The following is a 26,186-nucleotide window of genomic DNA, read 5'->3' on the forward strand; positions in this document are numbered from 1 at the left end:
GGATGAATGTATATGTGCATATTTATTAGGGTATGTATGTATTTGAGTATGATGTAGGTGTGTGTGTGTGTGTGTGTGTGTGTGTGTGTGTGTGTGTGTGTGTGTGTGTGTGTGTGTGTGTGTGTGTGTGTGTGTGTGTGTGTGTGTGAAAGTGTGAAACTCAAACGAGAAATGAGGCTTACTGTACATCTTATCATTGCCAACACTCTCCTGCTTCCTCTCCTCTTCTACACACTCCCACCCTCTTACACTCACCTTATTGTCACCCTAGCTCTCTCTAATCTCCCCTTTGCACACCCTCGCTCTCCTCCTGCACACACACACACACACACACACACACACACACACACACACACACACACACACACACACACACACACACACACACACACACACACACACACACACACACACACACACACACACGCTCTCTCCCTTCCTAACTCCACGTATTTTTGTCTCTCTCCCTCTTGCATCTTCCCACAGGCAGATTATTCTCTCTCTCTCTCTCTCTCTCTCTCTCTCTCTCTCTCTCTCTCTCTCTCTCTCTCTCTCTCTCTCTCTCTCTCATCTTACACAGTTTCCTCTTACGCCCAAAACAGGATTACAGAGTTCACTGCTGGTTACCGTGAGAGAGAGAGAGAGAGAGAGAGAGAGCAAAGCGACGACAAAAATAATTACCTATATTGAGAAACAGTCCAAACTCATCCTTCCTTCCTTCCTTCCTCCCTTCCCTCCAATATATCCGGTCCTTATTTTTCTCCTTCCCTCCTCCGTTCCTTTCTTCCCTTCCATCCCACCATTCTTTCCTCCCATCCCACCTTCGTTCATTCCCTCATTTCCTTCCACCCCCCTCTCTGTCTGTCTCTCTGTCTCTCTCTGTCTCTCTGTCTGTCTGTCTGTCTGTCTGTCTGTCTCTCTCTCTCTCTCTCTCTCTCTCTCTCTCTCTCTCTCTCTCTCTCTCTCGTCATTCCTTCCTCTTTTCCCTTCTTTCCTTCCCTCGCTCCCATTCTTCCTTCCTTCCCTCTCGCATTTCCTTCTTTCTTTCCCTCCTAATAACCCTTCTTTCCATTCCCATTTCATTTTTTCTTTCTTCTTCCTTCTCTTTCGCCCCCCCATCCCTCCTTCATTTCCTCCTTCCATCTCTCTCATCCCTGTCCTGTCTCCTTGCTTCCCTCTTGCCTTTTTCTTCTCCTTCCTCCCTACCGTCACTTCCTTCCCTCCCTCCCTCTCTTCCCTCTCTCCTTCTTTCTTCCATCTGTCTCATCGCTATCTTCTTCCCTTGTGTCTCTTTCCTTCTTCCTCTCCTTTCTCATTACGATCACTTCCTTCCTTTCCTACCTAACACTCCTCCCATCCCTCCCTCCTTCTTTCTTCCCTTCCTCCCTCTCTTTCTTCCCTCCCTCCTTCCCTCCCTCCCTCCATCTCCTTCCTCCATCCCCTCCACCCTGTCATTAAACATTCGCGTATCCTCTTATCTCCACCTCGCCTCTACCATCAATCCACCAGCTAAGAAAAACATGTGGACAAGTTGAAAAATCCACCCTCCTACCCCCACCACCTTCCCATCAGTCTCCACCCCATTACCTCCTCTCCCTACTTCCGATCCTCTCACTATCTGTCTATCTGCCTGTCTATCTATCTATCTACCCGTCTTTCTATCTACCTATCTGTCTATTGTCTCTTCCTACTCCTTCTTATTCATGAATTTCTTAACTCCCTCCCTCTTCGTCTGCACAGCCTTTATTTACTCCTTCCTTCCTTCTCCTTGCAGCTTCCTTTCCCCCCCCTCTCTCTCCTCCACTCTCCTACACAATCCCTTCCCCCACTCCCTCCTCCTCCCACTACCCCATCCACATCTTCCACATTTTCTCTTCCATTCTGTATCCCTCCCTTCCCTTCTTGCATTCTCTTCTTCATCTATCTCAACTCCCTCACCTTCCTGCTCCCCGCCCCACCATCTCTATGTTTCCTCTATCTTCTTCCTTTATTCCTTCCTTCCTTCCTCCTTTTTGTCCTTCCTTCTTTCCTTTCTTTCTTCTTCTTTCCTCACTTTTATTCTTTTTATATACCGTTTCTTCCAAGGTTCAGCATCATCTTACACTCACACTCCCTACCTCTAATTCCTTCCCTCAGTCCCCCTCTCCATTCTTTTCTATGCACACCTTGTCCTCTCTCTCTCTCTCTCTCTCTCTCTCTCTCTCTCTCTCTCTCTCTCTCTCTCTCTCTCACACACACACACACACACACACACACACACACACACACACACCATTTTCCGGCCTCACAATCAACCCACAACTCCATCAATCAACAAGGACGCGATACACAGAGTTCGAAGTTTGTCATCACTTGCAGGGAAAGGCTTGGCAGGGTGAAAGGAGGGGGGGAGGGGTGGCTGGGTGGGGTTGGGGGTAGGGGCGAGTGTAAAAGAGGGGAAGGGGGAGGGGGGAGAGAAAGGGGGGTGGAGGGGGAGAAATATTGGCCCTGGTATCATCAATATTGCTCTTTTCTTTTTCATCGAGTTCTAGCTTTGGGTGTTTTTGTTCTGAGAGGGGAATATTTTGGTCGATGGATGGATGGATGGATGGATGGATGGATGGGTGGATGGATGGATGGGTGGATGGGTTGATGGATGGGTGGATGGGTGGATGGATGGACGGTTGGATGAGATATTGGACTGATGGCTGGAAAAATGAATGAGTGGATGAGATACTGGATGGATGAATGGACTGATGAATGAATGGATGGATGAATGAGGGGTGGAAAGAAAAAGAAGAAAAGATTGAGACACAGCTGAATATTAAACTGATATAAATAAAGTGGGAATGAAAAGGAATGATGACACACAGAATAATACTCAAAATCTTAAAAGTTCGCAGAAAACAATTAAATACAACTGCAAGAAGGAAAAGAGGGAAAAGAAAATTGGAAGACGAAGAAATTAAACGAGAAAGGGAGAAGAAGAAATGAAAAAGAAATAGAGAAAAAAGGATTACCTAGAAAAAAAAAGAGACGAAGAGAGGGAGGAAGGAAAGACGAAGATGGACTGCAAATAAATAAAGAAACAGGACAGGGAGAAGGGGGAGACAGAATGGAAAAGAGGAGGGGGAGACAGGTGAAAAGAGGAGGGAGAAAGATGGGAAAAGAGGAGGCGGAGACAGAAAGGAAAAGAGGAAGGGGAGACAGGTAAAAAGAGGAGGAGAAAGATGGGAAAAGAGGAGGCGGAGACAGAAAGGAAAAGAGGAGGGGGAGAAGGAAGGGAAAAGAGGAGGGGAAGACAGAGGGGAAAAGAGAAGGGGAAGACAGAGGGGAAAAGAGAAGGGGGAGACAGAAGGGAAAAGAGAAGGGGGAGACAGAAGGGAAAAGAAGAGGGGGAGACAGAAGGGACAGAAAGATGGAGAGAAGGAAGAAGAGAAGGGCAGAAAAGAAGCATTACAAGGAAGGCATGAAGATACAGATATGGAAGAGGCGAAGCTTAGTAGGAAAAGAGATGGAAGGAAAAAAGAACGACAAAAGAAATAAAGAAAAGTATTTAATAAGTAAATCAAGGAACAGAAGAGAACAGAGAAGAAAAAGTTGTAAATAAAAGAAATAATCAGAAAGAAATGAGGGAAAGACAGAAAGACAAAATATGAAAGAAGGAATATAAGGAAATAAGAAAGGGGGAAAATGGAAAATATAAACAATCACAGCAACGAAAAGAGAAGAACAGGCGGAAGAAAAGATCGACAGGAGTAAAAAAAAAAAAGAAAAAAAAAAGAAAGAGGCCAAGGAAGACGGAAGGAAAGAAGGTGAAACGAAAATAAATAAAGATTGAAGGACTGGAAAAAGGAAGGAAGGACTGAGAAAGAAAAGTAATAATAAAAACAGGAAGAGCTATAACGAAGAAGGGTCAAAGAGAAGGGTGACTCAAAGAAAGTAAGGAGAGCAAAAAGACTGTGAAAGAAGACAGAGAGAGAGAGACAGAGAGACAGAAAGAGAGCCAAGAGACTGCGACCTGGGAAGAGAGATGTGTAAGCGAGGGATTGGAGCAGACGTGGGATTGAATTAAGGCAAAGGGACAAGTTTGTGGGCAAGGAAGAGCCGGGGATCAAGAGGGATGGGATGGGAGTTGGGATGGTTCAGATGGAGTAGCCATGAATCAGTGAAGGGACGTAGGTAGGGAGGTTAGGGAGGGATTACATAGTGTAGGTCATTTCGTGGGCTGTGAAGTGGTTATATGATGTAATTGGATGGATGGATGGATGGATGGATGGATGGACAGGAGGGAGGGAAGATGGATGGATGGATTATTGGTTTTCTCCTTCCCTGTCACACTTTCTGACTAGCTACCTGTTTATTTTACATACCTCTAGTGTTTTGTCTGTCTTTTAACTCATCTCTTTCTCTCTCCCTCTCTCTCTCTCTCTCTCTCTCTCTCTCTCTCTCTCTCATAAACAAGAGAAAAACTTTAGCTCATATAGGTAATTGCCAGGACAGGTGAAACGAGGTGTGTATGATGAGTGAGTGAGAGAACAAATGAGAAAGTAAGAAAGTTGAGACAGCGTGAGAAGACTTTTAAAGACAGTTAGTGAAACATGAACACTTCGCCGAATGAAACGGAGGAGTGTTGAAAGGATAAAAATCAGTGGTAAATATTTGGATGTTACTGGCTATCTTATTTCGACGTTTTCTCTCTCTCTCTCTCTCTCTCTCTCTCTCTCTCTCTCTCTCTCTCTCTCTCTCTCTCTCTCTCTCTCTATCTATCTATCTATCTATCTATCTATCTATCTCTATCTATCTATCTATCTATCTATCTATCTCTATCTCTATCTCTCACACACACAAATGCAAGAGAGAGAAAGGCGAGAAGTGGCATCTATGGAAGCTGGTAACACGACAAACTTGCCCTCTCTTCTCTCCCTCTCTCTGCCCTCTCCCCAACCCTCTCCCTTTTCTCCTTATCCCTTTCACTTCCTCTCCCCTCTTCTCACACTCTCTCTCTCCTCTCTCTCCCTCTCAGATGCTTCCTAGATCGAGAGAGAAGCGAGGAACAACCAGTAATACGATACATCCTCTCGCTACCTCGCTCCTCTCCTTTACCCTCTACCTCTCCTCATACCTTCTTGTTCACTAGCTCCAACCCTCTCACATTCACTCCCACCTTCTCTCCCCCTCTCTCCAGCCGCCTCACCTCCACCACCCTCTCTTCCTTTCTCCCCAGCCGTCTCATTTTCTTTCTCCCTCTCACACACTTCCTGGTGCAAGAAAAGAAAGGTGGTGTCTATAGCACCTGGTCATAAGTTATTCCCTCTCCATTCCTCGGCCCCCTTCCAGTCTCTCTCTCTCTCTCTCTCTCTCTCTCTCTCTCTCTCTCTCTCTCTCTCTCTCTCTCTCTCTCTCTCTCTCTCTCTCTCTCAGCCCCTACTCAGCCTTCTCTCTATTCTACTTCGGTGTTTTTCCAACCCTCTCTCTCACCGCTCCTCTCCAGTCCTTTCACATTCCCTCTCCCTGTCTCCCCCTCAGATACTCCCTGGTGCGAGAGAGAGGGGAGAAGTGGCGTCGATGGCAGCTAGTAATTCGACACACCAGACCAGAGGACAGGGGCCAGTACAGATGTCAAGTGGCTACCCAACCCCCCCTCATCCTAGTGGTCTCCCTCGACGTCACAGGTGGGTGTACGTGGGTGTAGATGGGTGTAGGTGGGCGTAGATGGGTGTGTTGATAGGTGTAGGTATGTGTAGGTCAGTGTAGGTGCGTCCGTGGGGTAGGTCAATTGGCTACCGACCCTCCTCTCATCCTAGTGATTACCGTAGATGTCACAGGTGTGTGTGTGTGTGTGTGTGTGTGTGTGTGTGTGTGTGTGTGTGTGTGTGTGTGTGTGTGTGTGTGTGTGTGTGTGTGTGTGTGTGTGTGTGTGTGTGTGTGTGTGTGTGTGTGTGTGTGTGTGTGTGTGTGGGTGTGGGTGTGGGTGTGGGTGTGTACACAGTGGATGAGTGTAAATGGGTGTAAATGAGGGTGTGGTTGTACGTATGGAAATAGCCTGTGGGTGCTGGAGTGGATGTGGATGTGAGTGTGGGTTGCTGGTGTGGGTAACGTGCATCCAAAGACGTAACTCCATCTAATATTCGACGGTTTCTGCTTCTCACTGCGCTCTAATTGTTAATCTTCCTAACCTGAGAGAGACTTAGTATGTTTCTCTACATATCACGCTTTGGTATGATGCGCCAGGGAGGAAAGTAAGTGACATGCTCGACCTGAAAAGCAAAACTGACGGAATAACAGGACTTATGACTGTACATGGGTGTGATGCGAGTGAGTGTAGGTGTGGTGTATGTGGGTTTGAACTTGTGATGATGATGATGATGTGGAGCTGAGAGAGTGCATGTGGACTTGACAAGAGGGTTTGAGATGTAGATTAGATTTGTTTGTAGAGGGATAGTCTGTCGTTTATTTTGATATTGACACTTTTCTTGATAATTCTGCTTTGATGATACTTCTGATATGGCTTTTGGTGGTATTATTTTCTGATGTAATTATTGTCGCTCTTGTTACTGTTGATTTTTGTAATTGTTGACAGTTTGGTTGTACTAGTTGTTATAATTGCAGATGTTATTATTTTTATATTTATTGTAGTCGTTGTTGCCTTGGTTACTGCTGTTATTATTGTTTTTGTTGCTGCTGTTGTTCTTGCTGTGACCCCCTGGCAACTCATGAGAGTGAAACTGCGGCCGTGACAATGACATTACCAGTTTCATCACCGTACTGGCTTTCACAGGTATTGCTCTCTCTCTCTCTCTCTCTCTCTCTCTCTCTCTCTCTCTCTCTCTCTCTCTCTCTCTCTCTCTCTCTCTCTCTCTCTCAGTAAATTCGTTTCCCATTCTGAGGGTACGATGCATTAAACAACATGCACTGCCCTGCTACTTCGGTCATTACTTATTTTTTTCCCTGTTGTCTTGTGTGTCTAATCTTTTGAGGGCTTAGTTCTCGTTTGCCTAAGAGATTTGTTTAATCCTCCTCCCTTGTCTGGCGTTGCAAAGCCAAATCTTAAGCCAACAGTTTTTTTAGTTCAATGCAGGAGGAGGGAGCCGAGACGAGATTCAGCTCCCAACCCGTACGCGTAAAGTCGAAAAACTCATTCTTCCTTCAAGTGAATACCAGCAATTACTGAGAGCCTCTTTCTTTTGCCGCTGCGTCCCCCCCGCCCAGCTATTTCGTATTAAAAAATGGTAAAAAGAAGCCTAAAAAGCTGGAAGGGAAGACCGTGTGTGCCTGGGAAAAGCTTGTGTGAGGATGGGGGAGCTAGGAGGAGCGGGAAGGGGCGAGGTGCCACATCAGTAAGCGCTAGAATGTTACTAACTTCACAAAACTCTGCAGGCCGCTAGAAACAACACCATTCTTGCTAGATATACAGCCAAAATTTCTACAGTATCGTTAAAATAGGGTCAAAATCTATTGTGGCCGTCAAAATATGAGCCCAGATAGAATGAAATTCTGCTAGATTTGGTGGAATAAGAGCTAAACTCAACATCTTTGGGTCTGCAGCAGGAGGGCGGGAAAAACGCCAATATCGATAAAAATAATGTAAAAATCTCCACAATCTCTAAAATGCGGTTCAAATATATAATGTCCCTGTAGATATGACCCTATGGACAGAAAGAAATACCGCTAGATTCGTCGGAAAAATCGCTAAACTTGCCATCTTCGCGTCTGCTGGCGAGAGGGCGGGGAGGAACCTGCTAATGATGCGTAAACACTGACTGATCCGCCATTGTTGTTAAAGGTAATTCTTTTTCTTTTCTTTCATTTTTCCCCCGGGGCAGAGAGGGAGGGCAGGCAGGCAGGAGCTTATTCTCGCTGCTTTTTTTTTTTTTTTTTTTATCCACGTGGATGAAAGGTGTGTTTAAACTCGTTTTTTAAGGCTTTTGAATCGTGAATTTTCATTTTGGAGTACCTGAGTGGGTGGGCTTGATTTGAGACAGCCTGTTCGCTACTATGATGTCTTGTTTTAGTTCCAAAAGATTTAACTCAACTTAGGAATGGCATCTCGTAATGATAAGAACATCTAACCTCTTCAGTTCGACTTTTCCGCAAGGTGTCGTATCGTTGTATCGTATTGTATCGTCGTACCCTATCGTATCGTATCGTTTATAAAAGTTACAGTATGCTTGCATGCGTCACGTATTGGCCGCTATTCACGCTGCTTAATCTCTGGCAACCTGCCTATTCAATCCCTTATCCCTGAGGTCACACTCTATGATCTCGTCTCAACAATATTATGCCTTTAAAAAAAACTGATTCTCTGTCTTCATGGCCTACATTCAGTCAATAGGCATTAATTTCATTTACTTCTTCTTCCTCTTCTCTTTCTCCTCCTCCTCCTCCTCCTCCTCCCTGATGAATTTTTAAGAATCGCTAACAACATGAGCAAATTTTCGAAGCTAGTGAAAGGAAATTTTGAGAGTTTTACCACAGAGATTGCATAAATGAAGAAAGTTGCCTGGAAGGAATTTTGGCATGATGGAATATTTTAGTTCACCGTACAAAGAGGCTGGGGGCATATCCAGAAGGGGGGGAGGATGGTCGCTTGGAAACGCCCGCCTTCTTTGGCCTCCTACTACGTGGACGTAACACACACATTATTGCGTTAGACAGATTGAAAGACTGATTGACTGACCGATAGATACATAGACTGACAGACAGATAGATAGACTGACATACAGATTAACAGACTGACAGGCAAACACTGACGGACAGATAAACTAATTGATTAACTTATTTACAGGCAGACAGATAAACAGACAGATAGATAGACATAGAGAGACAGACACCAAAAGCAGGTACACTAAACTCTATTCCACGCAATACAATATTTAAAAAGAAAAAAGCAGTCAAGTGCTGAATGTTCATCAGTCCTTGCCAGTACACCTCCCTCGACCCTTCATCTACCCCCCAACCCCACCTCCACTCCTATCTACTCCTTGCTCACTTTAACTGGGCATAGACTGACACAAGCTTATGATGCTAGTCACAAAGAAGTGCAAATGAAATCATACAGAGCGGTAGCATTGTCTCTCTGCCACGGGGCTATGTAAAATAAGCTGCAAAAGGAAGAAAATTTGGAGCACATTACAGTAAAAAACAGCATAAGCGTAAAACTGTCTTGATGGTATTAAATACTGAGCCACAGTAAGTATCTGGCACTAGAATACGGCGCTAATCACGAGGAAGTGCCGTGGAAAGGAAGCACAGTCCTAGTACTCGTATTGTCTTTTCCTGGCACTGGGCTACGGGAAATAAGCTGCAAAATGACGAAAATCTCCGCCAAGTTAAAATGACTGACCTATATGCTTGCCTGGCCCGTCCCTCCTCTGACACTCTATTTACGAAGTTGGGTGTCAGGCTGTCAGTTCTTCTTGCTCGATAGTTTTACAGGATGGGGCAAGGCTATTCAGTTCCTAGTTCTTTTTATTTACTTTTTTTATTTTCTGTTTGCCACGACAAGTCCTCCTAAATGAAGTGAAAGTTGTATTATAATCTCTTCATTTAATTATTTAACTATTTATTTCCTAGCTAGGGGTGTGAGAGGTCTGGATGGTAAGTAGATGATGATGATGATGATGATGATGATGATGATGATGATGATGATGATGATGGATTTACTTATTTTTCTTACCGTTATGTACTATAATCGATCTTGCATTCTGTTATGGATAATACGGATACAACAGTCACCATTTTTTTTTTTTCCACGACATATCACCTCGCTACCCTCCAACTTTGCTTCCTCTCCACACCCCTCCCTTGTCCTCGATCTATCTCTCCATCCAGCCATCCCATTCCCACACCCTTTCAGTCAATCTCTCAATCAGTGTTCCATTCCATACAACCCTCCCTCATATACAGTACTCTCCTACCTTGTCTTTCTAACTCGTTTCTCCTTCCATTTACCCATCCTCACACTTTCTCTTTCCACTTATATATGACTGAACAAATTTACCTTTTTTTTTTCATCGATCTCCTTTAAGCTGTATATATAATCGTCCAACGAGGATCATAACTGCTTGAGCTGACTTTGCCCTCGTCCTCGTCCTGTGATCTTAACCTCTGATTGATTGTTCTCATATTCGATTTTTCTCATCCTTGCTCTATCCTCAACCCTCCCATTGAGTCTTAATCGGATGAGAAATGTGTTTGGTCATCTTGCTATGTGACCTTGATCTTTCATATACTGTTCTCAGAAACAGTAAGTTAACACCTTGTCTGATCGTCAAAATTTCCACTAAATTTGGTCAAAAACAAACCAGAACTATCTTATTTATTTTGTTCAGACACACACACATGGGCCGAACTTTGACCTCGTCCTGTGCCTTGACCTCTGACTGAATGTCCTCAGAATCGAATCCTTCCGTTCTTGCCTTACCGTCATCATTTCCATTACGTTTGGTCTAAATCGAATAAATATGCTTAAATTATCCTTGCTAGGTCAGATATTGATTTAACCCTGTGACTTTACCTTTGATCAACTGTTCTCAAGAACAATAGGTTAACTCCTTGGCTGACCCTCAACAGTTCCACCAAGTTTGGCTAAAAGAGGGTATAAACAGTTTGAGTTAGTTTGCTCTCTCTCTCTCACACACACACACACACACACACACACACACACACACACACACACACACACACACACGGGTTGAGCAAAATATAACATCCGCCCTCGTTTCGCGAACACGGATGTAAAAATAGTATAGACATCGTGCTGAGAGGGTGCACCTATACAGATATTTCGCAATTTCATCTCAGTGCAACCACTCGAGATGTTGCATTTGGGCGTAGCAAAAAAAAAAAAAAAGGAAAAAAGGATGTAAGAAAGAACAATATCCTACCGAGAAGGTCCAGCTAAGAATTTTACTATGCAATTTCCACTTCTTCGCAGGCCACTCGAATTTCTGCATCGTTTCCCCTGACCAGTGAAGGGGCCAGCATCGAAGCTTGTCACTCCCACAGAAAGTCAGTCCAGCATAAACTTACCCAAAATCCGGCTGTAAAAGTTTCGGGCCCATGCAGCGTATTCAGACGTGGACAAGTACATTCAGGCGTTTCTATTTGCATGACATTTTCCGGACGAGAAATCATGTAAGGGCGAAGTGGTGGCATGCAAACTAGACTGACCCCACCTGCCTACCTGCCGACCCCCGCCCCTCCACTCCTGTCCTCTCACTGCCTGACGCTACCTACCTACCTACCTACCGCCCCTCGCCCCTCCACTCTTCTCTCATGGCCTGACGCTACCTACCTACCTACCCCATTCCATCTTCCACTCCATTTTCTCCCTCTTTCTCCATTATTTCGTACCTTGCTTGCATTTTTCCCCTCACCGTTTCTCCTCTCTCCATTTCACCATTTCTTTCTCTCCCCAATTCTTCTTACCTCCACCTCTCCCATTCCTCTCTCCTTCCATTCTTTCCTAATTCTTCTCACTCTCGCTACCTGCCCTACCTACTCACCCTTCCCCCCTACTCCCTCTCCAATCCCCTCCCCCCTCTATTCTTTCCTTCTTCACTCCTCTCCTTACTCAGAGCTGGTTTCCCTCTCTCCCCTCAGTGCCAACCCAACCTGCCTAACTTACCTCCTGCCACTAACCTCTCTCTCTCTCTCTCTCTCTTTCTCTCTCTCTCTCTATTTGCTCTGTCACCGTACGATCTACACTCTCCTCCCCTCCCCCTCCCTCTTTTTCTATTACGTATCTCCTTCTTCTATTGCTTCCTTGTCTCCTTTCGCTCCTATTCCTCTCCTTCCCTTCGTTTCTCCCAACCTTTCTGCCTCCTTTCCTCCCCTTCCTTCACTAACCCCTTCCTTCTTCCCTTCTTCACTCCCTCATCTCCCTTCCTCTTTTCCTTCTAACTTTTCTTCTTTCATTCACTTGCCTCTACCTTCTCCCCTCGTTTCTCCCTCCCTTCCCCTCTCTAGTACTTTCTTCACCTCCCTCTCTCTCTTTCCCTTCCTCCTTCGATTTTCTCCCTTCCTCTCCCCTCTCCACTTTCTCTGCCTCCCTTTTCCTCCCTCCCTCTCCCCGTGCTCCCTCCACTCTCCCTCTCCATCTTTCTCTCCCCATTCCACTGCCCACACAAACTCCACTCCATTCACTAAGCCTCTTTTGTTCTCTCTTACACCATTCACTACATTTCTTTTCTTTTTTTTTTTTCATTCTCACATGCCTCTTCCTTCCATTCATTCACTCTTGTCCATCCACCTTATTCTCCTACTCCTTCCATCCATCTGCCCATCCATTCACTCCTTTTCTATCTTTTCCTTCATCCATCCACCAATTTCTTTCTTCCTTCCATCCTTCCACTCACCCTCTTCTTCTCCTTCCTCCTATCCACTCTTCAGCACCCCATCCTTTCACCTCACCTGTCACTCTCCATTTACTTCTGTCTTACGTAATCTTTTCCACCTGATCATTTTTTCACCTCCTCTCTCTCTCTCTCTCTCTCTCTCTCTCTCTCTCTCTCTCTCTCTCTCTCTCTCTCTCTCTCTCTCTCTCTCTCTCTCTCTCTCTCTCTCCATATCCTTATTTATTCATTAACTTTCTACCCCCTCTCTTTATGCACTCCTCTCCAGCCTCGCTCCCTACAGGCATCTGATGTCTTATTCATTTCCCACCTGTCTGTTTGCATGTTACTATCTCTCACTCTCCATCTATCTATCTATCTATCTGTCAATCTCTCTATCTATCTTCTCTCCCCACTATATCATCCACTACCCACCTCGCCTCTCCATCCACTCCCCATCCCAGGCTCCACACACCCATTTCTTACCTGATTAAGTTCTTACCTTCACCCACCTTCTTCATTTTCTCTATCTAACTGCCTCCCTCTTATTTTTTTTTCTGAATACTTGCTCTCTTCATCCACTCATCTCACATAGCCTACACATCCATCTTTTCCTTGGTAATCTTCAATTTTCATCCCTTGTCTTGATTTCCCTTCCCTGTTATCTCAATTCCTCTTCTTATTTCTGCCTTATCAACTACTGTACTATCGTTCTTTTCACCCTTTCATACCTCCGTCACTACATATTTTGCCTTATTATCTGTTCTTATCTTCATCTGTTTTCCTCACTTTCACAGTTGTCTATTTTCCTCTTCTTATCTTTTTCATATCATTCATTTCCTTCTTCCTTCCACTCTTCCCCTCTCCTTATCTCTGGGTGTGTCTCTTATCAGTTTCCTCACGTTCAATCACTTTTCTCTTGCCTCTCCCAATAACTTGTATGACCACACCCTTCTCTCTCTCTCTCTCTCTCTCTCTCTCTCTCTCTCTCTCTCTCTCTCTCTCTCTCTCTCTCTCTCTCTCTCTCTCTCTCTCTAACCCTTCTTCTCACCATCTTCAGAATCTCCCTCTCACTTCCGCGCATCTTCTCTTGTCTCCCTTCCTCCTTCATGTCTCCAATCCCCAGCTACTCCCTCCTTCCCTCGTCTTCCTCTCCCCTCTCCCTCTTCCCACATCTTCCTCTTCCCTCCATCCTCTCCCTCCTCCCTCCTATTCTCCATCCTCTCCCTCCTCCCTCCTATTCTCCATCCTCTCACTCCTCCCTCCTATCCTCCATCCTCTCCCTCCTCCCTCCTTCCTCGTCCCTCCTCTCTCTTCCCTCCACCCAGATCTGGTAGAGGCAGGTGGTCAGACGGTAGCCACAGGAGAGGGACAAATTGGATCTGGAGTTTGGTGTTGTCAGTCAAAGTCCCACGTTGTTTGTAAGCTCCGATATATCACGCAACACTACAGTACTTTTTTCTTCCTATTTCTGTTTTGAGTTTTTCCTCCGCCCCCTCTTCTTCGTATAGGTTGATTTGTGTGCCTCCCTCTTTCGTTCATATCTATCTATCTATTTACCTATATCTATCTTTCTATCTATCTATTTTTTTCTGAACTTTTCCTCTTGTGTCCTAGTTAGTTTTCCTCTGCGAACTGAATGCGTATAGAAAAGCTACCCATTCACGTCAGCTTTGTGTACGTCTGTCCCCACTATATATTCAAACATACATGCATACATACATACATACATGAGTAGCCGCCATACATACGTACATACATAAGTAGTCGACATACATACACACGTACATAAGTAGTCGACATACATACACACGTACATAAGTAGCCGACATACATAAACATAGCGGTACATACTTTCCCTTCATCCAAACTATTTTTACCCAAGAACCCCGTCATTTTCCAGGCTAATATACTTATTTTCGTGACACATGAAACAAGGTATTTCTGGAAGCCTATTTATGAACTTCTTGGGTCGAAATAATGGGTAAGAATTTTTATAGTCTTTTCCCTCACTTATACAAATACCAAAAAAATTCACAAACAAACCACAGTGAATAACGACGTGAAAAATAAGATGAAAACACATTATTCATGATTATTCTTAACTGCCACGAGGGATTGTTTATAGGAAGAACTGGTTAAGATCCTTCGTGAATAGCATACCTGATTTGATGGGTGTCTTAGGTGGAATAATAAGTTAGTTTCACCCACCTCCACCTTTTTTTTTTTTTCCTCAGTATGTCTGTTTGGTCTTTTGTTTGGACTTTTCATTCTGTTTACCTGTCAGTCTATCTGTCTGTCTGTCTGTTTTCGTCTATTTATATCTATTTTTGTCTATCTATCTATCTGTCTGTCTGTCTCTGTCTATGCCTTTGTCTATCAATCTGCATCTATCTTTACCTGTCTACCTACCTGTCTACCTCTATCTATCTATCTATCTATCTGTCTACATATTTACCAATTACCTAACGTCGCATCCTGTGAATGGTCGTCTCAACAAAAGGACCTCAAGTCGTTTGTATCCCTATTCAGTAACAACTCCTCTTTCCACAACACACCTCCCTCCCATTCACACTCCCTCTCCCATTCCCGCCTTTCCTAATTGCTCTATCATTTTTCATTCCTTATTTTCTACTTCATATTTTCCTTATCTTCTCCTTTATAGTTATTTGTCTTTCGGTTTCTTTCCTTTCCTTCACTCACTTCCAGCTCCTATCTTCTCGCTTCCACATCTCCTTCCCTCCCTTTCTTTTTCTTTTCCCCGCCAACTTCTTCCTTCCATCACCCCCTCTCTCTTTTCTCTCTTCCTCCTCTCCTCCTCTACCCACCAGCTCCTCTTCCAATCCCTTCCCTCCTTGTCCTCTTCCATTCACTTCCTCCTCTTTCACTGCTCTTCCTTCCCTAGCCTCCTTCATTCACTTCTTCATCCATTCGCTTCCTCATCTTCTACTTCCCTACCCTTCCTTCCTCTCTTTTGTCTCCCTTCTACCTCTTCCTTTTTTTCTGTTACTCTTTTCTCCATCTCTCTTACCCTTCCCTTCCCTCTCATTCACTTGCCTTCTCTTCCTTCCCTCTCATTAACCACCCCATCTTTCCCCTTCCTTCCACCCCTTCCTCTCCCTCTTTCTTGCTATTTCTCCCATCTTTCTAAAATCCTTCCCTTTTCTCTCACCCACCCACTACCTTCCCACTTTTCCCTCTTTTCCCTCTCCCTATCTCTTTTCTTCTCTCTTCCTTTTACCGCCTTTCTTCCCTTCACTCTCCTCCTCCTCCTCCTCCTCCTTTTATCTCTCCGCCCTCCTACCTTCTCCCTTCCACTTGCTTACCCTCATCTTTCACTTCGCTGGCTCCTGACCTTCCTCATTCTCTCCTTTATATTCTTATCCTCCTTTCTCGTCTTTAGCTTCCTCCATTTTCGCTCTTATTTTTCGCCTTTTCACATTCTGTTTTTTTCTTCTTCCTCCTCACTTTACCCTATACTCCATTAGCATTCTCACTCTTACTTTCTCACGCACTCTCACGCTCATTCACACTTACTCCTTTGATCAGACTAACCTTTTCTTACATTTTCTCCCTCACGCACATTCTCTCTCTCTCTCTCTCTCTCTCTCTCTCTCTCTCTCTCTCTCTCTCACACACACACACACACACACACACACACATCTTTTCCTCTCCTTTTCCACAGTGCCAGTAGCGAGGGTGGTGGACGAGAGAGGCGGGCGTGTAAGAGAGAAGCACTACAACAGCGGGTCCCGGATCGAGCTCACCTGTCTAATTGAACAGGTGCCCTTCCCCCACGGACCTGTCACCTGGCGAAGGGGAAACTCAGTGCTCACCTACAACACTTCCAGGGGCGGCATTAGGTGAGTGCGAGAGTTATTTGTCTGTCTATTTGCCTGTCTATCTAGCGACCTATCCATCTTTCTATATATCTGTTTGTCCATCTACCTATCTCTCGATCTATCTATCTATCTATCTATCTATCTATCTGTCTGTCTGTCTGTCTGTATCCTCTTACATGCTACTGATACAACTATATTTGGGTAAAAACGGTATAAGTAACAAACAAGGAAACGTTATGGTGCAATATGCAAAATAAATAGCTTAGGAGGAGGCATTACGATCACCCATGCCGCACAGAACAAGACCCTCGGACCCAGGTCGGACCAAAACTGATTAATATTTACAGAGAATAAACATAACTTCATTTTGTTGGTATAATATATTGACTAAATGATATCTTAGTTGACGTCTCTCAACACGATATTATTAAAGCCTTACTCACATTAACCCTTTAAGTACGATGATCATTAAAACACACACACACACACACACACACACACACACACACACACACACACACACACACATCAGACGAATTTATTTAGCCGAACAGGGGCTTTAGAACAAGAGGGGTTACTTACAGCCTTCATTAACCCCTCCAGTATAAGCAAGTTCCTTATACGGATATAATTAATTCACAGCAACAAAACAACATGAGTAAGTAGGACACCACACACACACATACACACACACACACACACACACACACACAACCTAATTTTGGTGTCCACATTACGAGTGAGATTACAGGACAGCTAAATAGAGTAGCATACCAACACGCACCACATCTCCCCTGGATTACACACCACTCAGGGCTCTATGTCAAAGATGCCTGTCACTGCCTACACACCGAGCCAATGAGGAATGATTTATAGAGCGTGTAGGTGCAAAGGTATCGTCAAAAAAGTATCATAATTTTCCATCTTTCATCTGGCACTCAGCTGACAGTTCCCTAAATTATGTATATTTTCATGTTTGCTTTTCTTGTCCCTTCCTCTTTTTAAATTGGTGCGAAATTGGATTCTGTTGGTATTATTTTCATGGTTCCATTCCAGTTTAAAAACATTTTTTATTTAATTTGTTTTTCCTTCCTCTGTCTAACGTCTGTAAAAAAAAATTATACACATGGATAAATGCAATAACTTTTTTCCCCATAGACCAGTGTGATCGAACTTTACTAGGGACCAGAATGTCAGTTTGATAATATTTACAATAGTATAATGGTTAATGATGATAAATTTCGAAGTTTTGTACAATCCTGCATACTGCTGGCATCTCAAAAATCATTTCTGTCTTTTAATGTTTAGTTAATTTAAGGACGACATGTTGCTCGCACCACACACACACACACACACACACACACACACACACACACACACACACACACACACACACATCTAGCTAATTGGAAACTTGTGTGTGAGAGGTTAATGAACATTGCCATGGGGGTTTCTCAGGGTACATTGTAGTGCTGGTATCTGGTGTGTGTGTGTGTGTGTGTGTGTGTGTGTGTGTGTGTGTGTGTGTGTGTGTGTGTGTGTGTGTGTGTGTGTGTGTGTGTGTGTGTGTGTGTGTGTGTGTGTGTGTGTAGTTTTATCAGCTAACCATGAAATCTTTAAATAATCTACCAGTGCACCAGAAAAGAGCAGCATAATTTAAAAAAAATAAAATAAAATAAAAAATTAATAAAACTGTGTGCCTGAGAGTGTATTTTAAGGACAGAATTAAAGTCAAAATACAGGAGTACGTTTAGTGGGCATTTCACAGATCAAAATGATGCTGAATTTTACTTCCCTTGCATTAACTCCATGACAAGGATGGTGTATTCTTTTTTTTGTATACTTGCTAAATCCAAACTTTTTTTTAATTAGTTTTTTTGGAGACAACTTTTTGACCTGCAGGGGTAAAATTTAGTTCGTTAGCTAGTTCAGTAAGAGAAACCTGTCCTTAACTAATAATAATAATAATAATAATGAGTTATGTAGATACGAATATACAAAAGACGCTCTCTGTCTCAAAAATTATTCTATGGCATTCCTGTAATCCTCTTGACATTACAAAGTCATCTAATCGCCTGACGCCCTTTACTCTGACATCTTTTGCAGCCACATCCTTTACTGTGACATCCTTTACTGTGACATCCTTTACAGTGACACCCTTTACTGTGACATCCTTTACTGTGACATCCTTTACTGTGACATCCTTTACAGTGACATCCTTTACTGTGACATCCTTTACTGTGACATCCTTTACTGTGACATCCTTTACTGTGACATCCTTTACAGTGACACCCTTTACTGTGACATCCTTTACTGTGACATCCTTTACTGTGACATCCTTTACAGTGACATCCTTTACTGTGACATCTTTTACTCTGATATCCTTTACTGTGACATCCTTTCTACTGATAACCTGTACTAATCATGCACTCCTCTGACATCCTGTACCTCTCTGTGTGCTTCAGTGACTATACTCTGACATCTTATACTCCTCTGACATTATTTTCTGACATCGTGAACTGCCCTAACACATCTCTCTACCTTAACATCCTCTACTTTGACATCCTGCACTGACACCCTTTAATCTGACATCCCGTGCTCTGACATCTCGTACTCTGCTTCTGGTTTCTCTATAATTGGTAGGGAAGTTTGGCGTTCTCATTATAGCACTACTACTACTCATCTTTTTGGCTTCGCTGGGGGATGGAAAGTAATGATTGGAAGGCGTGCTGTGTCTGTGTGTGTGTGTGTGTGTGTGTGTGTGTGTGTGTGTGTGTGTGTGTGTGTGTGCAGAGAGAGAGAGAGAGAGAGAGAGAGAGAGAGAGAGAGAGAGAGAGAGAGAGAGAGAGAGAAAGAGAGAGAGAGAGAGAGAGAATGAAAGTGAGAGAGTGTCAGAGTGTGAGTGTGAGAGGGAGTATGCAAGATATACAAAACTCCCATCTTTCCGACATGGCACACGGAGCAATGAGGGGAGTAATGGGTAACAGGAGCGACACCTGTAACGGGAGAATGGGAAAAGGGAAGTGAGGGGGAACGGAGGGCGAGGGGAGGGGTGGAGAAGAAAGATTAGTACGATATGGAGGGAAACTGAGGGTAATATGGAAGGAAGAGGGAAGGAGAGGGAGGAAACTATAGGGCCTGGGAGAGAAGGGCACTGGAGATAAGAGAAAAGGGAATGAATGGAAAGGAGGAAAAGAAGGGGTTTTATAGAGTCCTGACAACTAAACAGGGAAGGAAATACTTAGATAGCCTAGTTATTATGTGGTTATCTGCAACATAGTGACCTAAAGTATTAGAAGTGGAAAGAAGAAAATAAAAGTAAATGGAAGAATAGGTTTAGTGTTGTTTGCATATTCAATTCACGACCTATTATTATGCTACTGTAAATGACTCTGGTATCCACGGTAATCATCACATATTGTCTAGTTTCTTAGTCGTACCTGTTCACACACACACACACACACACACACACACACACACACACACACACACACACACACACACAACTCGAGTACGAACCAAAATTGTGTCATGAACATCTACTAACTCATCAACGCAAAAAACGTCTGTACATTACTCAGAACCACATTTTTCATCACAGTTTCACATGTGTTGCAGCATTTTCCGTCAGTCTGTCCTACTTTGATTACCACTACTAAGAAAAAACGGTGTGGTTCATTTGGTGCGAGGTGAATCGGTGTATCAAGACCTCGTTTGATGGTACACACACACACACACACACACACACACTCTCTCTCTCTCTCTCTCTCTCTCTCTCTCTCTCTCTCACACACACACATACACACACACACACACACACACACACACACACACTCTCTCTCTCTCTCTCTCTCTCTCTCTCTCTCTCTCTCTCACACACACACACACACACACACACACACACACACACACACAACTTCCCTTGCACCTGTATTTCCCGTCGTACTTGGTCAGCATCCCTTGCAATTTCATCCTCCAAACTCTCTCTCTCTCTCCCTCTAAGAATTTAGATTTAGATATTTAGAAGCCAGCAATATACAGGATCACACAAATTACGGAAAACTCGTCACAAGGCAGTGGTATGAAACTACTAGGTTTGAAAATGAATTCTTGACGTAACAAAAACATGAACTGTTTATACACAAATGTTAATGGAATAGTTGTTAAAATATGTGATATATAAACAAACAACCGCCACCCTCCTCAAATAATAATAATGATAATAATAATAATAATAATAATAATAATAAAGGATTTTGTTTCCCCTCTGAAGGCATATTAATACATTCTAAGGTAATTTTCCCGGAACGGTCCTACCCCACCGCGCACACTGCTTCAGTCAAATGTTTACTGAAAGGTGTGATGGCTGACTGGCCTTACCTGACGATGGTTCCGCCGTAAATCCACCCATTTTCTTCTCCCTCAGGTGCTCTGTAGCTTCACACTTTAATTTACCGCGTCTCGGCTTTCATTCCGTTCAGTTTACACGTCTGTGTCACTTAAACAATAACCTGCGTCACCTAGCAACCCACCTGATGTCTCAGCCTCTCAGGTGTTGTTGACTGAGATTATAGAAAACGGAGGAAAACAAAAACAAAAAAACATTAGAGGTATTACTTGCCTAAATACATTTCCTTCCTGGGCCAACTCTTGCCTACCATATTCACTTCCATGCATCCATAAAAGCTTCCGTAGCATAACAATACATCATAAAATAATGTTGTTTATTAATTCAGGACTATAAAATGTTTAAAACCAAAGAGAAGACAAACTTAGGTCGCTATAAACAGGACAACAATGAAAGGCTATTCTCACACTCAAATTTTCAACCACATTCTCACTTTAAAATTAAACTGGATCGACAATTCGAAATGCGTAACATAAGATGGCTACTCGGAAAGTGATATTTTCCTCTCTCTCTCTCTCTCTCTCTCTCTCTCTCTCTCTCTCTCTCTCATCACCATCACAAAAGCAACAGAAGACTCGCAGCACTTATATCATCAAATAAAAACACTATAATTAAAAAAATTATTATTCTCTCTCTCTCTCTCTCTCTCTCTCTCTCTCTCTCTCTCTCTCTCTCTCTCTCTCTCTCTCCAACCGTTTCTCCTTCCCTTCTCCTCCCACATTTTACATATTGTGCTTTTTTCTCTCTCACACTTCCCACAAACACTGTCTCCAGTTTCCAAATTTTCTGCCTCCTCTCTCACACCTGACACACTCCCCCTTCTTAGCATTCCTCCTCCTCCTCCCTGTCTCCTCTGCTCCCCATATAATTTTCCCCCTTCTCTTTCCTCAACTCCATACACATTCCTCTCCCTTCTTTTCCTTTTTCCTCAACTCCAGAAAATATTTTCCCTCCTTCTCCTCCCTCTCTCCTCAACTCCCCACATATTCTCTCCCCTTCTCATCTCTCCCAAAACTCCCATATATTCTTTCCCCTTTTCCCCACCTTTCTCCCCAATTCTCCACATGTTCTCTCCCCTTCTCCTCCCCTTCTTTCAAACCCCCTACTAATATTTCCTCATATCATGGCTTTTTCTTCCCTAACTAACCTCCCCTCTCTAACACTCCTTCCTAAAACTTCCTCTAATTCTAACTTCTCCCCCAGCTAACCTCCCCTCTCTAACACTCCTTCCTAAAACTTCCTCTAATTCTAACTTCTCCCCCAGCTAACCTCCCCTCTCTAACACTCCCTACTAAAACCATCTCAAATTATACCTTCTTCTTCCCCCCCACTTAACCTCCCTTCTCCCCGCCTACAGCGTGAGGGGGTACGAGTCGGGGGGGTTTATCCGCAGCCGCCTGTACGTAGCGGACGCCTCCCCGCCGGACTCTGGACTCTACTCCTGCTGGTACGACAACCTCACCTCCGACGCCGTCACCGTCCACGTCATAGCAGGTGAGAGAGAGAGAGAGAGAGAGAGAATGTTTGAGGGGATGATATTGCAAGGGAGAGTGACTGACAGAAAAATACAAGAACAAGGGAAGGTGTGTGTGTGTGTGTGTGTGTGTGTGTGTGTGTGTGTGTGTGTGTGTGTGTGTGTGTGTGTGTGTGTGTGTGTGTGTGTGTGTGAGGGAGAGAAAGAGAGAGAGAGTGAGAGAGAGAGAGAGAGAGAGAGAGAGAGAGAGGCTGAGAAATTGATATTAAAAAGATAAGAAAGAGGAACATAAAAGGAGGCTTGGAAGGAGGGTAAAGAAAATGTGATGAAGGCAGTAATAGGATGCAGAGAGAGAGAGAGAGAGAGAGAGAGAGAGAGAGAGAGAGAGAGAGTCACACCCAACCCCTCCAGTTCGTAAAGTCTTCCATAAGATGAACAATCTAGTCTTGATATCGTAATGAATAAGCTACGGAATGAGTTATCGGTTTCAAGAAGCTAAAAGAAGACTAATAATACAGGTTGGTCCATACGTAACGCTCGTGTGTTGCGAGGACGGCTAAGTCAGGGTTTCCAGCATTTACCCTGCATCATTTATTCATTTATTTCATCAGCATTTACCCTGCATCATTTATTCCTACCCCCATGTCCACACACACGCCCACACCAGCCGACTGAGCCGTCTCCACAACACATTAGATACCTCCACGTGAGTTTCTAATGGACAGCTATTTACGGGCCAGTCCTCACCATCCTCCCTCTCCCTTCTCAAATGTAAACAAACTTCCCTCACTTTCGGTACAGGTGAGAACTCGGCCGCCATGCAACACGACGCCTTACCGGGCTCTGGCGGTAGTAATGGAGCTCCAGCTGCGTCCCCCACCTCCAGCACCCCTCTCACCTACCTCTACCTCCTCCTCACCTTCTTCAGCGCCTTCTGTGAGCTGCGGGAGGCGAAAATATGGAGGGAACTTCTAGCACCCCTCGCCGACGCCGGGCGGTGGATAGTTGAGGGTTTGAAGTCACACTGGGAGGCTTCGGATAGTGAGAGAGCGCGGATAGTCATAAGATAGTCTCCATATAAAAGTTTTTTTCTGGTGTGTGTGTGTGTTCTATCCCCCCTACCGTTTTTTGTAATATATATATAGAATTCGTGCCATTTGTATCAGTATCCTCAAAAACCCTGACTACCATACATCATTATCATCACTTGCTCTCCCATGCTGAGATGAGTACTGGTATCATCAACCCTCTCATGGTCAAGACAACTCTATTACTATATTCCAACTAATCCCGGAGGATTTTATTCCCCTGAGGGTGAGTCACAAGAGCCTGAGAAAGTAAAAAAAAAAATCATGCTGCGAGTTAGTTTTTTCGTTTTTCTTTTCTTAATAACCAAGATGAAACTACAAAAATCATAATTTGCAGTCTGAAGATAAAATGAGTCAGTCTTTTATTCTCTTGCTGCTGTGGGTGTTCCTAAGCCTAATAAAATCGTCAGGGAATAGCTGGAATAAAATAGGAGATTGGCAAGAAGCTGCGAATGTGTTATGATTATTCTCCTCCCGTAACTAGTATCTATTTGAGGAAAGAGAACAAGAGACATGGGGAAGAGTTTTGCACTCCCCTCTCCTTGTCCTTCCTTAATTACGACAGGGAAGTAACTGTGAGTCTCTTTTATGAGAATGGGCCCTAGGTTATCCTCTTGTGTTAATTACCTTCCATATTTTTAAAACAAAAGTGAAAAGTACAATCATCTGCAATAATCCGGTCGCCTCTCCTAACTATCACCGCTGGGTTTATAGAATCAACTTTAATGTAGTGAACTGAGGCGCATATCAACATCCATCTGTGGGCGATAATATGTACCTTTGTCCTCTATGTATCACCCAGGCGTCTATGATTCCAGTGATGAGAGGGGAAGGAGAGGCGAACAGACTTTTGCGGTTGATTGTACGTCATATCCATGCCATTTGTATCGATATTTAGGAAAATGTGGAGTGTATTAACATTTTCACACTTAGGTTTGCATAACTCTTTTCCGCCACGCCATCTCATAAGTATCACTGTACCCATGCCATTTCTTACATTCATTCACCAACATCTTACAATAATTTAAAAACTTCCAATGATATTCAAAAGATCCCTAACACTATTTCTAACAATATGCTAAAAGCTCCCAACGATGCGCTGAAGATTCCTAACATGGCCATCTTTTACTCGCTTAATTTCTCCATCAGCTTTTTTCCTCTAACTCCATTCTAGTATGCTACACAATATTCATGTTATTTATATCAGTCTTCTTATTCCAGACCACATCTTTCACTATTTTGTCGTGTTGTGGTTTGTCCTCTACCGTTGTTTTCCCGTAAGGTCCATATACAGTAATTTGTATTATTTTTTATTAAATTAGGTAGAATCTCTATTCTCCTGGTTTATTTTCTCTTGCTCTGTCCCATACTATTTGTGTGTGCGTGTGTGTGTGTGTGTGTGTGTGTGTGTGTGTGTGTGTGTGTGTGTGTGTGTGTGTGTGTGTGTGTGTGCATTACTGTTATTATTTTCCTGTTAAAAATCTTGCTACCTTAAACTGAGTCAGCTAATAACACTGTGTTCGTCATTGCTTTAACGTTCCATTACTTTTATTCTCTCTTCTATGCATCTTTTTTTTTCCTTCAAGTCACTATTACTCAAGCACCTTTTACTCACATACCCTCAATCCAACACGTTACTTTGATGCTGAGTTACATTTTTCATTAATTATTCATGCCTGTGTCTTTGCCTTTCTCTTTTCGACTGAAAATTTGCTCACTGTTATTCATTTTCTCTTCTTTGGCCCCATCATTATTTATTATTTTTCTCATTAGTCATCTTGCATCTTCTGTTATTCTATTTATTTGGGTATTATTTCTTTTTTTTTTCCTTCTGAGATTTCCTCGAAGCATCTTTTTCTCCTCTACTCATCACAGTTTCTTGGTATTTTTCTTTTTATCTTTTTTCCAGCTTCGTCACAGCCATGCATTTTTCTCCATCATCCCCATTAACTCTTTCAGTACTATTATGTCCTTTTACAGCTCATTTTCGGTGCTTCCAAAAGATTTTATTCAGTTTAGAAACAAAAAAAAAACTCTGTTAGTGACGGGATCAATCCAAAACTGCATCCAACCCCTCCAGTTCGAAAAATCTCCCCCATGCTGAATAAAATCGTCTGGAAATAGCAAGGATAAAGTAAAGAAACAGTCTATGTGGAGGAGTTAATCCCTGTTGCGTTGAATGCCCCTTCTCCTCAGACTCATTTCTAGTACATCATCGTCTACAATTTCTACTCCTTTATTTCAAATCCTTTAGTTGTCCCAGTCATCACTCCTTGACCCTATCCAACATATCTCATCACCTATTTTTATCCATTACCCAAGTTACGTGCCATCAGTTTACTAAGAAAAGGAAATCAGAATATAACTAAGTAAAAAGATGCCTGGTGTCACTAACTTGGCTTTTGCCGTGCCATACTTAGTCTTAGTGAACTATACAGATGTTACGTGTATGAAAAAAAAAATATATATATATGATAATAATCGCGGTGTCGGAACTCTCTGATGAATGGTTAAGGAAAAATGGGCATGGTTTGTGTGTGTTAGAATATCCAGTGTCAAAACTAGTCCTGAAAAATGGCCAGACAGACTGGAATATTCAGCTTATGTTCACTTCTCTTCCTGTGTCCAAATTATCGTTGTGTCAGAATACTTTAAGAAAGGGTCCAGAAAAAATGGGTTAAAGTTTGTGCTTGCTTGGGTCTGTGAAAAATACTGTGTCAGAACTATCCAAAACATGGTCAGGGAAAAATGTTTATTGATTGTGTTTAGTTCTCTTGGTGTCTTGAAAACATTGCGGTGTCAGAACTCAAGAGATGACAAGAAAAAATGTTTAGGATTTGTGTTTAGATCTGTCCATGCAAAACTATTATGGCGTGAGAAATGTTGGAGAAATGACAAGAAAAATGTTTACAAATTGTGTTTAGTTCTCTTCAGGAAGAACATTAAGGTGTCAAAACCAAAGAAATGACAAGAAAAATGTTTAGAATTTGTGTTTTGTTTTGTCTAAGAAAAACTGTTATGGCGTTAGAAATATCCAAGAAATGGCCAAAGACATGT

The 26,186-nt window shown here is 43.2% G+C and overlaps 1 protein-coding gene across 1 annotated transcript in view; it reads left to right on the forward strand.

Moving 5' to 3' along the window:
• The window catches only part of LOC145398491 (uncharacterized), a 133,750-nt gene extending 110,639 nt beyond the window's left edge, over positions 1–23,111 (forward strand). The window contains exons 5-8 of the mRNA XM_080271367.1: positions 5,509–5,654; positions 16,003–16,180; positions 21,925–22,061; positions 22,843–23,111. Of these exons, the coding sequence (XP_080127493.1) occupies positions 5,509–5,654; positions 16,003–16,180; positions 21,925–22,061; positions 22,843–23,111 (730 nt within the window). The remainder of the gene's footprint in view (positions 1–5,508; positions 5,655–16,002; positions 16,181–21,924; positions 22,062–22,842) is intronic.
• The last annotated feature ends 3,075 nt before the right edge of the window (positions 23,112–26,186 follow it).

This window comes from Coenobita brevimanus, chromosome 45 (assembly GCF_032717465.1).
Source record: "Coenobita brevimanus isolate Jiangsu-jjx chromosome 45, ASM3271746v2, whole genome shotgun sequence".
Classification (NCBI taxonomy): Eukaryota; Metazoa; Arthropoda; class Malacostraca; order Decapoda; family Coenobitidae; genus Coenobita; species Coenobita brevimanus.